A 15,488-nucleotide genomic window follows, 5' to 3' on the forward strand; every position below is an offset into this window, starting at 1 on the left:
TATGCAGAAAAACAGAGGAGAATCAACTGTATAGGAGTAAACAAATGTTTACAAAAAGGCTAGCTTAGGTTCAGCACAGAGCAAGACATGCCTCTCTCTGCCTGCCACTTCCAGCTTTCACACACAACAACTCTGGTGACTGTTCTTCTACCTTCTATTATTATTATCCTTCGCGACTTAGTCTGTTTGGGTTTCAGAGACTGGAATACAGAAAAACTTGGTTGCAAGCTTGAAGGTTTTCCACAGGCATCTGGTCAGTCACTATGAGACTAGGTTGCTGGACTAGATGGACCACAGGCATGATTCAGCAGGCTCTCCTTGTGTTCTTACAATCTGATTCAGTATAGCACCACTTTATGTTCTTGGAGTGAGTCAATCTGTACAATCAGACCTATGTGACATGTCTGTAGCTGCACTTTACTATGGCAGACTGCATGGAGGAAATCTCAGGGGTGGGTGTGTATAACACACACACAAACACACCCCAGAACAAGTAATATGCCAAGAAATAGGTTCCAGTGAGCTTTCTTTGTAGAAATTATTTAATATGGATTAATATTCACGTGAGATCACCCACCTGCAATCTGAAATAGTACAGCCCATTGACAGCTTTATCACATGAACCATCCTATCTTATAGCTTGCATTGTAAGAACGTCAAAATGTTGCTACGGTACATCAGACCGAAAAGCTATCTACGTATATGCAGGGGTTCAACCCAGCAACAGTTTCATCAGACAAGTGTGCTGATCATGTAGTTCGGCTCGTCATCTCCTAGCCGGCTTTCATGCAGTCAGTGACGTGCTGCAAAAGTAACTAAATCTAAACCGTGTGCCCTTTAATGCAGTCTTCCCACCCTTTCCTTTGTACGCTCCCTTCCAGTGGACTCCACCAACATTTGATGGTGCCTTTCAAAATGACATGAAGGAAAGACAGAAAATACTTTCAGCATCTTGTGTTGCCACTACTGTAGTTAAGGAGCAACAATGCAACTTCAGAGAGCTCATTGGTTAATCTTCAAGCATAGTTCTTTTTTTTCTCCTTTTTCTTTTGTGATACCCAGATCCCACTCTCTTTTCTTCCCTCTCTCTTCCTCTTTTTTAAAAAAATCAGTTCTGGTCAATTGGAACTGTGTATTTATCTTTGTTATGGTAGTTTGTGTTTTATACACAGGCTTGAATCCCCTTTCAATCTTCACCTGAGACCACAAAGAATTTTGTTCTGTTTACCCTGACTGAAGCTATGATGGGCCAAACAAAGAGAAACCTGTAGATGGAGCAACATTGAACCCCCTCCCCCCCAAAGTCCAATGATTAAGTTCTCACCTGATAATATTCTCTTCTTTGCTGCTGCTTCCTCCCCCCCTCCCCAAATCCTTCACTGCTTCCTCCTCCCCCAGGCTAAACAGATCAGATACAAAAGTCTGAAAGTGATTTTAGTTGACAGTCGCTAAACGCCCGTTTGATGTGTGTAACTGCTTTCAATAGAAGCTGTTTAAACAAAAAAGGCTATAGATAAAATAAAATAAAAATTAAAGACAACCCTGTTGGTAAAACATATTGGTAGGATTAGTGGACACCGGTTAACAGAGGTACACCTTAGATGTTTTGAAAGAAAGGTTACACAAATAGTTTAACTTCTCTTAGTATACAGGCTTAATAACACATGTCCTTCCCTAACAGGAGTTCAGCTAAAGTTGAGTCATCCTTCCAGCATAAGCCATATATGGGTCTATAGTGGGACTATAAAGAGGGATACTAGATAGATAGATGATAGATAGATAGATGATAGATAGATAGATGATAGATTAGATAGATAGATGATAGATAGATAGATAGATAGATAGATAGATAGATAGATAGATAGATAGATATAGATGATAGATAGATAGATAGATAGATGATAGATGATAGATAGATGATAGACAGATCTGCAGTACCATTCTAGTAATTGGGCAAAGGACTCAATCAGCTGATCCCACCAGGCCCTATTAAGTTCTAGCTGCAAAGCTCTGAGCAACTTGTATTGCTAGAGAAGGTCTTGCCTGGCTAAGCTCATCTTCCTTGCCCCTGTACTGTTACAATTTGGAATGTCACCTCCTGACTGACTGTCCATGGCAGACCCATAAATGGGTGAATTGCCACAGGAAGAGTTGAAATGCAGGGCTTCCAATGTAGGGTGGAAGCGGGAAGAGGGAGAGAAGAGGACGGAACCACAGCAAAGTGAAGGCAGCTTGCAGGCCTTTCCTGCCAATGCTTGATGTAGAATATTCACATATTTGCACCCGGATTCTGAACAAAGCTAAGTTGTTGTTTGTTGTTTTTTTAAAAAAAGTTTGTTTGTGCCAATGTTGTTCTTTCAATGGGAAATCATTCATACCAAAGCCAAATTAGGCCGCAGCAGTAAGCTGAATGGCACCACCCCAGAGTGCATTGTAAAAGCAGAACAACATAATGCTGCACACTTTTTTGTCTTGATCTCCCTCTGTTTGCAGCACTGATTTACCCCCGGCGTCACATCCAACTCTTCTCCGCTCGCCCTTTAAGCTATTATTAAAGGCACACTTTGAGAGTTACAGTCGATAAGGCACGGGGAAAAGGCCAGCGGACACTGGCTGACATTTGGTGAGCTGGATGGGGGGTCCTCCGTTAATTATTTAAAGGCACTTGGCTTATGAAATGCCACCTAGGCAGGTGATCTATATTTCCTCTCTTCAACGCCAGCTGGCCACCGACTGCGCTGCCATTTCGGTGTAATGCGTGAAACGCACACGTTAACCTTACCTTCGCTGTGTACATCGACACTCTTCTAAGCGGTGACCTAACAGTCTGCCAACACAACACCTTTGCAGTGGGTGTTAAGCTCAGGTAAGCCATAGGGACATAGGAAGCTGCCTTATACTGACTCAGACCATTGAGTCAATCTAGCTCAGTATGCTTTACACTGACTGGCAGTGACTCTCCAGTGTTTTCCAAGACAGGGCTTTCTCCCAGTCCTACCTGGAGATGTCAGGGATGGAACCAGAGACCTTCTGTATGCAAAGCAATATGCTCTGCCACTGAGCCACGGACCTCGCCCTAACAAACAGCCTTCACCTAGAAGCAATGCAAACTCCCTTTATTGTAAGGAATGTCCAATGCACTCTACAGCACTGACACTTGGTGCTGTTGGGAGAGGGAAAGGGGAGAGGGGGAGAGAGAGAAAGATGACCATCACCATGATACTAGGAACTGAGTTCTACTCCCTAGCCAGCAAGCCCAGCTACACTGAATCCAGCATTTTGAAATCACATTGTTCCAAACCCTAAAGGGCACAGGGTTGTATCCACTGTTAGTTCTACTCAGCGTAGAACCACCAAAATGAATTGACATGACTAACGTAGGTCCATGGATTCCAATGGGCAGAACTTAACTGGACACAACCTATATTTTGCAAAATGCTTACACCCATTGAGCAGGGGTAACTGATGACTGCCCGGGCTGGTTTGGGATCATGGGAGCTGGCATTCTGGAGGCCACCATGTTGACTACCAACTTCATGGGCAATATTGTGGGAGGTAAATGGAGGGAAGGAGCTGCATGCAGAAAAGATATAATTGTAATTTACAGTAGTGAGATAGGAGTTCTGCTTGAATACTTTACCATGGTGCTTTTGCATTCCTGCAGACCTGCCCAACTGCTTGCAAACTTATTTTATTTTCCCTGTTTAATGCTATTTACTCATGAGTGATACCCACCCCCCATCTCTGTGCACCATTCTAGACACATCCCAGGAGCTAAATAAATCTCAAGCGCTGGCCAGATCAACAGCTCAGCATTCATTCAGCAGTGCCAGATCGTATATTTCAGGGTAAATTACTAGTGACCAAACAACCACCTGATTTCTTGAAGGGGTAATTTGATTCATTCTGTAACAACTGTGTGTGCTGTTGCCTTTTTTATTATTGTAGAGATGGCTGTACCTCAGTAGAGTTGCCCCAAGTAGTTACTCCAATAAGCTTATCACACCCTTTGCCGACCTACGTAACACTAGCCAAGTGTTTCAGGCACAGTTTGTTAATTTTAAAACAGGAGAGCGAGACACATTTGTTAATCTGTGATGTTTTTATGATGCTCTCAATCTAGTGGTTCTGTGCCCTGTGCAGTCCAGTCAAGCTCCAATTAGAGTGCATTATTGGGTTCAAGTCAAAGGCCTGACAAGTATCAGGATCACAAGTGGAGCCAGATGAAATCCACAGATGGACGGGGACAATCTTTCAGGCTGTCAAGGGAAAAGATATGGAGTGGGGTCATTGCCATTCTGGACACAGCAATATAAAACTGAGAAGGGTAGGAATAGTTTTGTTTTTTTTTTTGGTCCAATTTCTACTACTTAGAGGGCTCTCATGGTTCAGAGAACCTTCCCCCCTTCACACACGGACTGCCACTGCCTTGCAACCTGGCAGCAATAAGCCAGAATCTTGCAGAGAAAAGTATTTATGCAACAAGCCCACTGTGGAAGAGTACCCGCTGCAGTTTATGGACATTTTTCACCATCTCCACATAGATCAGGACTAGGGAACCTATAGCTCCCCAAATATTGTAGGAATCGAAGTCCTATTCTGAGCCAGCCAGGCCAATGGCCAGGGATGATTGGAATTGTACTCCAACATCTGATGGAGGGGGACAAGTTCCTCACTCCTGACATAGATCAAACTTAGGGGAAACCTGTTCTGCTTTGAACCAGAAAGTACAAATTTGACAGCGCTGATTGGCTGCCCTTTGTGGCACTCACAAAGCTGATTTCCCTCTTCTATGGAGCCCAACTGTCTATTGCACTTCTTGGCTGACCTTTGCATCAGCTACTAAGCCCTCTCCCCTCCTTCTCAGAGCAGTTTTTGCCCCCCCCCCCCCAAGAGTGTCTGGTCATAAGAGCATAAGAAGAGCCTGCTGGATCAGGTAATGGTCCATTTAGTCCAGCATCCTGCTTTCCCAGTGGCCAACCAGATGCCTGTTGCAAGCCATCAAGTAATACTCCTATTGCAATTTCCTTTGTTCTCGCCAGCAAATAATTCCTGCACTGAAGAAAGTTCTGGGGGACTGCTGAGCTATCTCTAGGACTTCATATGTAAAGCTGAGATTTTCTTCCAACATATGCCTCACAGATAAAGAACATACCAGTTGTATTAGGCCATGAACCTACCAAGCATTACTCTATAATTAGTATACAAAAGGCATGTGGTCCTCCTTCTTTTTTCTTTTTCTTTCTTTCCCTCCTCCTCCTTTTTTTTGTTAAGGGAGAATCAAAGACCCGCATTAGCACTGCAGATGTCTAGGCTTCCCATTTACAGTGGGATTCGACAAAGAAATGTGTCTCCGCAGCAATGTAAACCACAGATAAGTTGCCCACATGTGTGGCAGAGAGGAGAGACTTGTCGGGAGGAAGAGAGGGAGGGGGGAGCCTGCTGTTGTGTGGAATTAACCCACTTTCTGACTGGAAAGCTAATCTTGGGGAAAGGGGCTGGGAGGGTGGGATCAAACGCTCATGAACGGGCAATTCCAAACTCTCTTGCTTTATCATGGCATGTAGAAATTGAGATCTACTCTTGGGGTGAGGATAGGGTAAAGGAGTTCAGAGTGTAGGGAAGTACTACTGCCTGCCAGCCAGTGTCTGAGAGGATCAGGAGTTGAGTATGGAGGGCAAAGTTGAAGGGGCCAGAGCCAAAGGGACTTATGGGAACAGCCCAGAGCCTTAGAAGAGCCCAATGGCCAGGCTAGTTGGGAGATGCCAAGACACTGCTTGGAAATGCTTACCGCCAGGAATATGCTCCAAGCTACAACTCTAGCATCTCACCACAATACCCAAAGTTTCCACTTCTAGTCCTGCAACCTACCAGTCAGCACCTGCATGTTCCGGCTTACTGGGTGGTAGGCAGTCTCCATCAGGCAATTCCAGGAAAGCATCAAAATCAGGATGCTTGGTGTGTATTCCTGGTGTGCCACAACATCTGGCTGATAAGCTGCCTCCAGGTTGGTGGCTCATTGTGTGTGTGGGTCCAACATAAAGGGATTCATCAGGGGTGGGGAGAAAATAGATTCTGCTATTCTAGTAAACACTGGCCAAGTACTTGCTGGTTGTTGGGATTCTTGCAAAGAACACTGGAGTGGGCAGAACTTGGTCAGGTCCATCAGTGCATCTCTTCTCTTTGTAAACAAGAGAGAATACTCAGGATTTCAAAACACAGCTCAGGTTATGTCATAACTGCCAAGAGATCCTGAATATGCATTCTTGCTTGCAAATAGTAAGGATTGTGTCATACTGAATCGGTCAGTTACGCCCACTAACTTCAATGGTTCTATTCTGAGTAGGACTAGTATAATATATCACCCTAATACAGCAATTTCAGTTTTCAAAAAGTAGATTGCACAAGTCATAATATATTTGAACCTTATCCTCATTACAAACTGAACTGAAACCCCCTTGTACACACCATGGGTTCCATATTCAATGTTAGTCCTATGCAGAGTAGACCCATTGCAAATAATGGACAAGACTATCTTAGGTCTATTACTTCCAAAAGGCATTCAAGCTTAGCTGGATACAAACCAATGGAATCCACCCAAGTCAAGTGTTATGCACCAAAACATGTGAAGCTATCTTATTCAGAGTCTTCTAAACCAGTGGTACAAAACCTGTGGCCCTGAAGCCATTGTTGGACACCAGCACAAAACAGCTCCAGCAAGCATGGTCAATGGTCCAAGATGATGGAATCTGAAGTTTGATAATATCTGGAGGATCACAGGTATCTGGCCCTTTCTCAAGACCACATAGTAAGCTTCCTTATACCTGTTCAGGTCACTTGTCCATTTAACACAGTGCTGTCTACTCTGAACTGGTAGTAGCTTTCTAAGGGTTCAAACCAAGGTCTTTCCTCCCACCTGATACCTGATCCTTTTAACCGGAAACATCAGGACTGAACTGGGAACTTCTGCAAGCAAAGCAAGTGCTCTACCTATATGAAATGCAAATTCCATACTCCCTGTGCAGCTTTTCTTTCAATGTAAACCTTCTTCTCACCTCATTATGGGTTCCTTCCACTCGCTTTATGTCATCGACATCCAGAGATTTCAAAGTCGGACAGCTCAAATGAGTATCGGCGCACAAGTTCTGAAGTGCTGCATTGCACTGGTCCAAAATATAATGCAGGGTCCCTTGAGAGCACTATTAGAATTCATAAATGCAGAAAGAAAATGGAGTCAAACAAGCAAAAAAGAGATTCCAAAACCAACTCCAGTCACTTAAGAGACTGGCACTATATTAAACTATAGGTATGCACCATTAGCATCAGTAGCTGCATTGCTGTTGCTATTATTACTACTACTATTTTGTAAGTCACTTGTTACCCAAAGGCATCCAAATGACTTACAAGATATTTAAAACAATAATATAAATACATTATACCATAAAGATATCAAAACAACTGTACAGTTGCAGGAAGCTTTGACAGCACACTAGTAACAAAACAACATTAGCTTAGTCTGTCAGAAACCCCTTGAAAAAACAATGGTCTTTGCCTAGTGTCAAAAAGCTGTCAACAAAGGCGCCACGTGGATATCGCTGGGGAAAGCATTGCACAGTTCAGGAGCCACAAATGAAAAGGCCCTACTCTCTTGTCTTCACACTCCAAGCCTCAGCTGTGAGAGAGGACCTGGAGAGGGGCTAAAGGTCCCGGTAGTAATAGTACTAGCACTGGTAGTACCTGATAATAATAATAATAATAATAATAATAATAATAATAATAATAATAATAACGTTTAAGAAGTCCTCAATGGCTCTATGGCTCACTAACATCAGAATATGAGCTAAATAAAATTAGTATAATGTGATGCATTTAGCACTGGGATCTACCACTTCAGGCTCTTGTTGAGGTTTCTAACATACCCACTGCAGACACAAAGCTGTCAGGGTAGACCTTCCTTCTGGCATGCAGGTTTTGTTCATATTCCCCACCCCACCCTCACACTGCATTTTGATCCCCTGCCTGCTAGGTAACAGTATAGCCCAGCAACAACAAAAATGCTGCAACTGAAATTCAAGGTAAATAATCCATGCTGCTAGCCCAGTTCTAAGAACTGTTGGAACAACAAAGAAAAGCTTAAGATCAAAAACACGTAGCAACATCGTTGGCAGCTTGAAACATGAGAGAGAACCAATGTTGCCACAACACTGTGCTGGCATCGGAGACAGATATGCTTGCACAGGTAATTACGGGTAGAGAGTTGGATTGCCTCAGTGTTTATGACTGAAAGTGGGCAGCTTCTTTAACAATGATCTAAAACCCTTTCTCTCTATTTCTCTCTCGCTCGCTTGCTTTTGTTTTTTTTTAAAAAATGTTTTCATTTATTTTCTCCAAGGAGCTCAAGGTGGCGCATGTGGTTTCCCACCCTCTCATTTAATCCCCACAACCACCCTGTGAGGTGGGTTAGGCTGAGAGGTTAGGCAAGGTTGCCCAGTGATCAGGGGTTTGAACCCTGGTCTACCAGATCCTAGTCGGACACTCTAACCACTACACCACTCAGAGTGATATATGCAAAGGACTCTGAAGCCTCCTTACGATCACAAACGTTAACAACATGAGAAGGGCCTGCTGGATCAGGCGAATGGCCAGCCAGATGGCAGTGGGAAACTAGCGAGCAGAACATGAGCACAAGAGCACTCTCCCCTTACGCAGGCTCCAGCAACTGAAGCAACTGAAGCATCCCTGCTTCCAATTGCAGAGGCAGAGCATCATCCTGAAAGCTAAGGACACTCGCCTGCAAGGAAGCTCTTAACTCATTCTGCCAAGTGTGCTTAGAAACACCTTTTAGGCAAGACTTTTCTCTAAAAACTTGGAAAAGGGCTGCAGGTCTCCAACCTGTTGCCCTCCAGATATTCTGGACTACAATTTCAATCATTCTTCACCATAGGCCATGGTGGGTGGGGGAATGGTGGAAGTTGGAAGACCCAAACACCTGGGAAGGGGGATTGGGAAACCCAATTTGGGAAGGCTGGGGTAGGTAATACTGAGCTCATTAAAAACAAAACTAGCTTTATCTCTCACTCTCTCTCTCTCTGTCTCAAAATAGGGCCCTATCTGAACTATATATTTAAAGTAGTATTATACCACTTTACTCCTGCCAACCTAACAGTTCGAAAGCACATCAAAGTGCAAGTAGATAAATAGGTACCGCTCCGGCGGGAAGGTAAACGGCGTTTCCGTGCCCTGCTCTGGTTTGCCAGAAGCGGCTTAGTCATGCTGGCCACATGACCCAGAAGCTGTACACCGGCTCCCTCGGCCAATAAAGCAGGATGAGCGCTGCAACCTCAGAGTCGGTCACAACTGGACCTAATAGTCAGGGGTCCCTTTACTTTACCTATACAGTGCTACCTCAGGTTAAGAACTTAATTCGTTCTGGAGGTCTGTTCTCAACCTGAAACTGTTCTTAACTTGAAGCACCACTTTAGCTAATGAGGCCTCCTGCTGCCGCCGTGCCGCCGGAGCACAATTTCTGCTCTCATCCTGAAGCAAAGTTCTTAACCCAAGGTACTATTTCTGGGTTAGCAGAGTCTGTAACCTGAAGCGTATGTAACCCGAGGTACCACTGTACCACTTTAAGCAATCATCGCTCCCCCCACAGAATCCTGGGAACTGTAGTTTGTTAAGGGTGCTGAGAGCTGTTAGGAGACTCCCTATTCCCCTCACCAAGCTATCATTCCTAGCGGATGAACAATCAATCTCTCTTCCCTGGGACTTCTAGGACGCCGTCCAGTGCAAAGTAGGGCCTAAACCTATACCCCAGGGTTGGCTCAAACACTACGATGAGCTTCTTGGAGTAGCAGTGGGGCTACAAATGGGGCCAGGGCAGTCTCACAAGATTGTGAGGGAGGGTTGCTGTCCTCATCCACTGCCTGTGGTCTGGAGGCATCTGGGTGGCCATTGTGGGGGAAACAGGAAGCTAGGTTAGCTCGAACTTCGTTCTGATCCAGCAGGGTTCTTCCCATGTTCTTTAATTAATATGCAAACTAGGGTGGGGACCTCAAGTACAAACATGCCTACGGAACCCAAGACTTTGAGGCAGTAGGGGGCTCCTTGCTTAATTCAGGGCCCAGGGGGCACCACCCGTATGCGGGAAACAAGCAGATGAAAAAAGCCACACTGCAGATGAAGAGAATACACATGTATGCATTGGAACTTCATCTGCCCCCATTCACAGGAAAACTCTATTCTGGACTGAAAGAACAAACAAAACATGAAATAGACTTTTCTCTGTGGGGAGGGGGGTGTTCTCACACAACGATGCGTCTACATCAGGATCTTTTTCAGTTAAATATTTATAAGTGCAGCTAAATCCCCAAGAACAGCCCTGAGAAAGGACCCCTTGGTGCTATGATTCTTTGTATTGAAAATTTCCATACTATATAATGTGAGGTTACAGAGGTTTATGAAAACAAAGCAGGGGCTTCTAAAGAGGAAGCTTCTTCTCCTTTTCTTTGTGTGTGTGTGGAAGTAAATGTACATTTTAATATCAGAATAACAGAGTGTGGGGAGCAGGGTCAGGGAGTTCATTCTTTACTGCAAAGGACAAATAACAAGCCTTTTAAGTGATGTTTAGAACCCTAGACTAATATGGGTATATTACTATGATAATAATACATAATACTATTACACTAATATGTGTATATTAGATTGCTTATTTTAAGAGTCTTAGCTTGCACGGTTTCTGTAATTATGTTTTATGATGGCAGTACACAAGTCTGTGGGCTGAGTTCAACAAAATAAATGTGAGAGTGGAATGACTTCTGCTTGCGTGACCAGACTTTCGCCCCACTTGCCCCACACTTTCCCTGAATTTGCTCTGGAGCGGTTGGGGGTGGGGAACCACCAGAATGGATTTAAGGGGCATGTAGGGGAGATGAGAAGAAGAAGAAGAAGAAGAAGAAGAAGAAGAAGAAGAAGAAGAAGAAGAAGAAGAAGAAGAAGAAGAAGTTGTTGTTATTATTTATACCCCGCCAACCTGGCTGGGTATCCCCAGCCCATCTGGGCGGCTTCGAACAGCTCACTAAAATACAATAACCTATTAAACATTAAAAGCTTCCCTAAACAGGGCCACCTTCAGATGTCTTCTAAAAGTTTGGTAGTTATTTTTCTCTTTGACATCTGGTGGGAGGGCATTCCACAGGACGGGTGCCACTACTGAAAAGGCCCTCTCCCTGGTTCCCTGTAACTTGGCTTCTCGTAGCGAGGGAACCGCCAGAAGGCCCTCGGCGCTGGATCTCAGAGATGAAAGGGGAAGTCTCATTGCAGAAGTCATTCTGCTCGCTCAGAGCATTTCTTTGAATACAACCCTGTATCCTACTTTTTCTGTACTGCTTCATCAGGGTGGGCAGTATAGGTCCCACCACAGTCTCAATGTGCTAATAGCCCAGCACAGGTAAAAGGATGTTCATGCAGGTTTCACTGACAATCAACCAACCAACCAACCAACCAACCAGAGTTAACAACAAGAGTATTCATCTGAAGAACAATCATATCAATAAGTTGTAGATTTTTCTCTGTTTTGCTTTATGCTGGTTTTAATGTATGTGTGATTAATTTATTGTTTTAAGTCATTTTTGAGTTATTTTTTATTTTTTAAAAAGCAACTACTAAGTTTAGTAGATATGTAATGAAAATTAAAACAAATTCACAGTAAACTCAGAGATGCATGGTTAGAACTAGTAGCCACTTCCACCCATTACCACCCAGCTAATCCCTCTTACTCCCCACCCCTCTTCCCTCTCCCAATTGGCAAAATTCCCATCCCCTACCCAACTGCTCCCTTGAAATCCCCTTTCCCACTTATCATAACAAGGCAATCTCATCCCCCTTTCTTGTCAAACACAAACCTCAAGCATGGTTCATTGTGGAAGACACCGCTTTCTCGCTGCTGTTGTTGGAACATAAATGGCCATTGGGGTCCTACAAGACTTCAGAATAGAATGAAATGGTTTTTTAAAAACCACTTCACCTGCACCACATCATAGCACCAATCCTGAATGCACCCCTTGGCCTACAATTGTGACTTAAAGGTTTTTTTAAAAAAAAATAATGCATGTAATGCAAGCTACCAATTTAAAGTAGAATGTAGTTGGGCACTCAGAGAAGAGTATCCGAGATCAGAGGAGGAAACCATTATTGTTCCAGGAAAAAACAAACCTCCAAATTCTCTGTTACTCACCTCTGCCACCCTATGAGTAGAACTGAATCTAGGCGGCAAGCCAGCCAGGACACAATGCTGGTGGGTCATGTTGAGATCATCTGTGAACGGAAAATAAGAGTTATAGTCAACTATGGAGATGGGTACATGATATAGCTGCAGCAGAGGAAAGCAAGGCAATGTAGAAGCAATGCAGATGTTGCTGGACTACAACTCCCATCATCCCCGACCACTGACTGTGCTATCTGGGGCTGACTGGAGTTGGAGTCCAAAAGATTTGGAGGCCACCAGCTTGGCTGTGTGCCCATCTTGAGGGTCTAGAGATGCATATCTCCCCTTCGCTCACTGAACATGTTCCCCACGTGCTTTCCTCTAAGTTGGACAAGCATGAGAGGGCTACTGCCTTCATGCTCTGCAGCTTCTCAAAGACATCTGGACATCTACTGATGATGCATGATGCTGATCTAGAAGGAGCCTTGCTCTCATTCAGCATAACTTCCTCTTGTTTGGTTTTATTGCAGGAAGAAAGCAAACAGCCACTGTAAAGAGTAGACCCATTTAAAGCAGCATCACACCACCTTAAACAGACGTGGCTTCCCAAAGAATCCTGGGAACTGCAGCTTGTTAAGGGTGCAGAGAGTTGTTAAAGGACCCGCTATTCCCCTCACAATTCTCTGAGTGGTTCAACAGTCAGTCCCAAGGAACTCGGGAAGTTGTAGCTCTGTAAAATGAATAGGGAAGTCTCCTAACACCTTGCAGCACTCTTAAGCTACAGTTCCCGGGATTTTTGTGTGGGAAGCTAAGAGTTTACAGTGGTATAATACTGTTTTAAGTGTATTGTGAAGATGGGGCCTATGGCTCAGTCCTAATAAAGAATCATTTTGTAACCATTGGAAAAAGTATGCATAATGCATTTTTTTGGGGGGGGGAGAGGTGGGGCTGGAGAACCTTACATAATTAATTAGCAGACAACTGAACAAGATGTAGTAGATTTACCAAACTCATATGATCAAAGTTTAGCAACAACAAATAACTTTCAGGAGTTCATGGCCTTAGCAAATAGAGATACACAAAGTATGTAGATCAAATGCAGGGGTCAAGTTTCAGAGGCAAATTAACTGGATGGAAATATGAATGAGGCTCACAGTGCATATGGAAGGGTTTTGCTTTTTCATTTATTCCATTTAATGCTGCAAATCTCCAACCACAGACCATTCAGCCAAGTCTATGCTCCCAACGTCTAGTTAATGATAATAATTTTTTTGATGCTCCTTGAAATATATAATTTGCTCAGTCCCCTTCCCCCATGAACTCCTCTCTCCCTCCCGCCGCCAGAAAAAGAGGCCACTGAATACATCCTCATGCCGTGTTTAAACCCCATAACCTTCAAGCAACATTTGATCTATAGGAAACAGCTGTGGAGAAGCAAGTCTTCCCTCTTTGAACAAGCCCGAAGTATATTTTGCTCCAGTGTGTTTTGAAGTCACGGTAGGCAAAAATTAGTGACAATTGTAAATCTGCTTGAAAAATCTGGTCATGTCTACCTCTTAAAGATTAGGGGTGGGGGAGACTGCAAAGACCATGACAACCTCAGTTAAGCATGCTGTGGGGCACAGCAGATGGGGCCGCCCCAGTTGCCTGCCACGTGCTATGGATTTACTGCATGCCCTCCCCCATAACATTTTGCATCAGACACCCCTTTGATGGAGTACTGGAGGCGGCAAAGTTCAGCCCAAACTCCCTCTACAAGTGTGTGTGTGTATTGAGCTAAACTGTTTCTCTTTCACATAGGACATGAAGATCAGATTTCACTTATCGTAAAAAGCTTCTGTCTGGGAAAGGAGAACACCGTTTCCAGATAACCCATCAAAGTCTATTTTTGAAATTAAGAGGAAAAGGTGATGATCAATTTTCGACGTAAACTGCACAGTTCAAGGTGTGGCTTAATATTCACCTGAAAAGAGAGGTGGTGGGGGGAATGGAGGCAAGAGCTTAAGAAGCAGGTGTTGAACTAACCTTTAAAATTTCAACTTTAACACCTTCCCCCTCAAAGCACAACAAAGAGTCTTATTATATTCTCCAGCACCAGAGCTGAGAAAGACCTCTGGAATTCTTTTGGAGGGGGGAAAAAAGAGAGCAATAAAATACTAAAAATGCACTCACTCTTTCCAGTTCTTTGAAAGAAGTGGGGGTTTCTGGTTGCACATTTAGCTTGTCTTACTACATCATTTATGGCACCTACGATGCAGAAATATTTGAGGAAATAATACTGCTTCCAGAATTAGCAGAGACTCTAGCAGTGAAGTGGGCACATCCTGAGTTCATGAATTAGGCCAATTAGTGCAATTTCTGTTGCTGAGGGGTGATGTGGAAACATGCCTTTTGCCTTCCAGTTTTGTTTATGTGGGGAGTATGCTGTGGAAGATAGACCCCATTACCTATTTAAAAACTCTGCTTCTTGGGAGGGAACACTTGCTGGAGGTTTCACCATCAGTTTGCCATGTCACAGTCTCCTTGGTCAGATTTTCAAATAATGATTTGTTTACCGGTAAATATCAAAATATCACTGTCAGCACAGGGGCTGCCCTCCCACTAGCTATAGCCAAAGATTTCTGGATGCTTTGTGTGAAGATTGGATGGGTGCAGGGATCATTCACGTATTTTCCAAGTATCATTAATGATGATATTCCTTTTATGTCATACACTTATTTTTCGTGGAACCAGACTGTTCACAGTCCACAGTGTAAATATACCAAAAGTTTATTTACGCTGTGGACTATGGTCATTACACAGAACACAGGGAAGCTGCCTTATGCAGAGTCAGATTATTGGTTCATCTAGCTCAGTATTGTCTTCACTGACAGGCAGCAACTCTCCAGCATTTCAAACAGGGATTCTTTCCTGGCCCAACCTGGAGATGCCAAGGACTGAACCTCAGGTGTTTGGCATACAAAGCAGCACTAACCGTTTCCAAATACAAGAAGAAGAAAAACCTTATTTAATTCTCAGCAGCAGCAGCAGCAGCAGCAATGTTAGCTGCCCCTTCGTTAATTGCATTTTTAACCTGCCTTTCTCTCAAAGAAGCTCAGGGCACCTGATACATTTCCCTCTCTTCTAGCTTTGCAACAATCCTATGAGGTGGAATCCTATGAGGTGGAGGAAGCTTAAAGACGTGACTGGTTCAGAGTATTATGTTTACCAGCTCCATCTGGTACGCAGGCTGAGACCCTATCTGCCTGCGGACTGTCTAGCCAGAGTGGTGCATGCTCTGGTT

General features: G+C 43.9%; 1 protein-coding gene across 10 annotated transcripts in view; it reads right to left on the reverse strand.

Annotated features, from left to right (window-relative positions):
- Positions 1 to 15,488, reverse strand: part of FTO (FTO alpha-ketoglutarate dependent dioxygenase) — a 266,874-nt gene that overhangs the window by 189,655 nt on the left and 61,731 nt on the right. For 9 of the 10 annotated variants that reach the window (XR_014567516.1, XM_083752970.1, XM_083752969.1 and 6 more), the window contains exons 5-6: positions 12,236 to 12,315; positions 7,056 to 7,199 (exon numbers count right to left, since the gene is read on the reverse strand). Coding sequence is in view for 9 of the 10 variants with exons in the window: in XM_083752970.1 (XP_083609096.1) it covers positions 7,056 to 7,199; positions 12,236 to 12,315 (224 nt within the window). In the remaining variant the exon portion in view is untranslated. The remainder of the gene's footprint in view (positions 1 to 7,055; positions 7,200 to 12,235; positions 12,316 to 15,488) is intronic. The other variant, XM_083752972.1, reaches the window with a different exon arrangement.

This window comes from Podarcis gaigeae (genome assembly GCF_964106915.1).
Source record: "Podarcis gaigeae genome assembly, chromosome: 8".
Taxonomy (NCBI): domain Eukaryota; kingdom Metazoa; phylum Chordata; class Lepidosauria; order Squamata; family Lacertidae; genus Podarcis; species Podarcis gaigeae.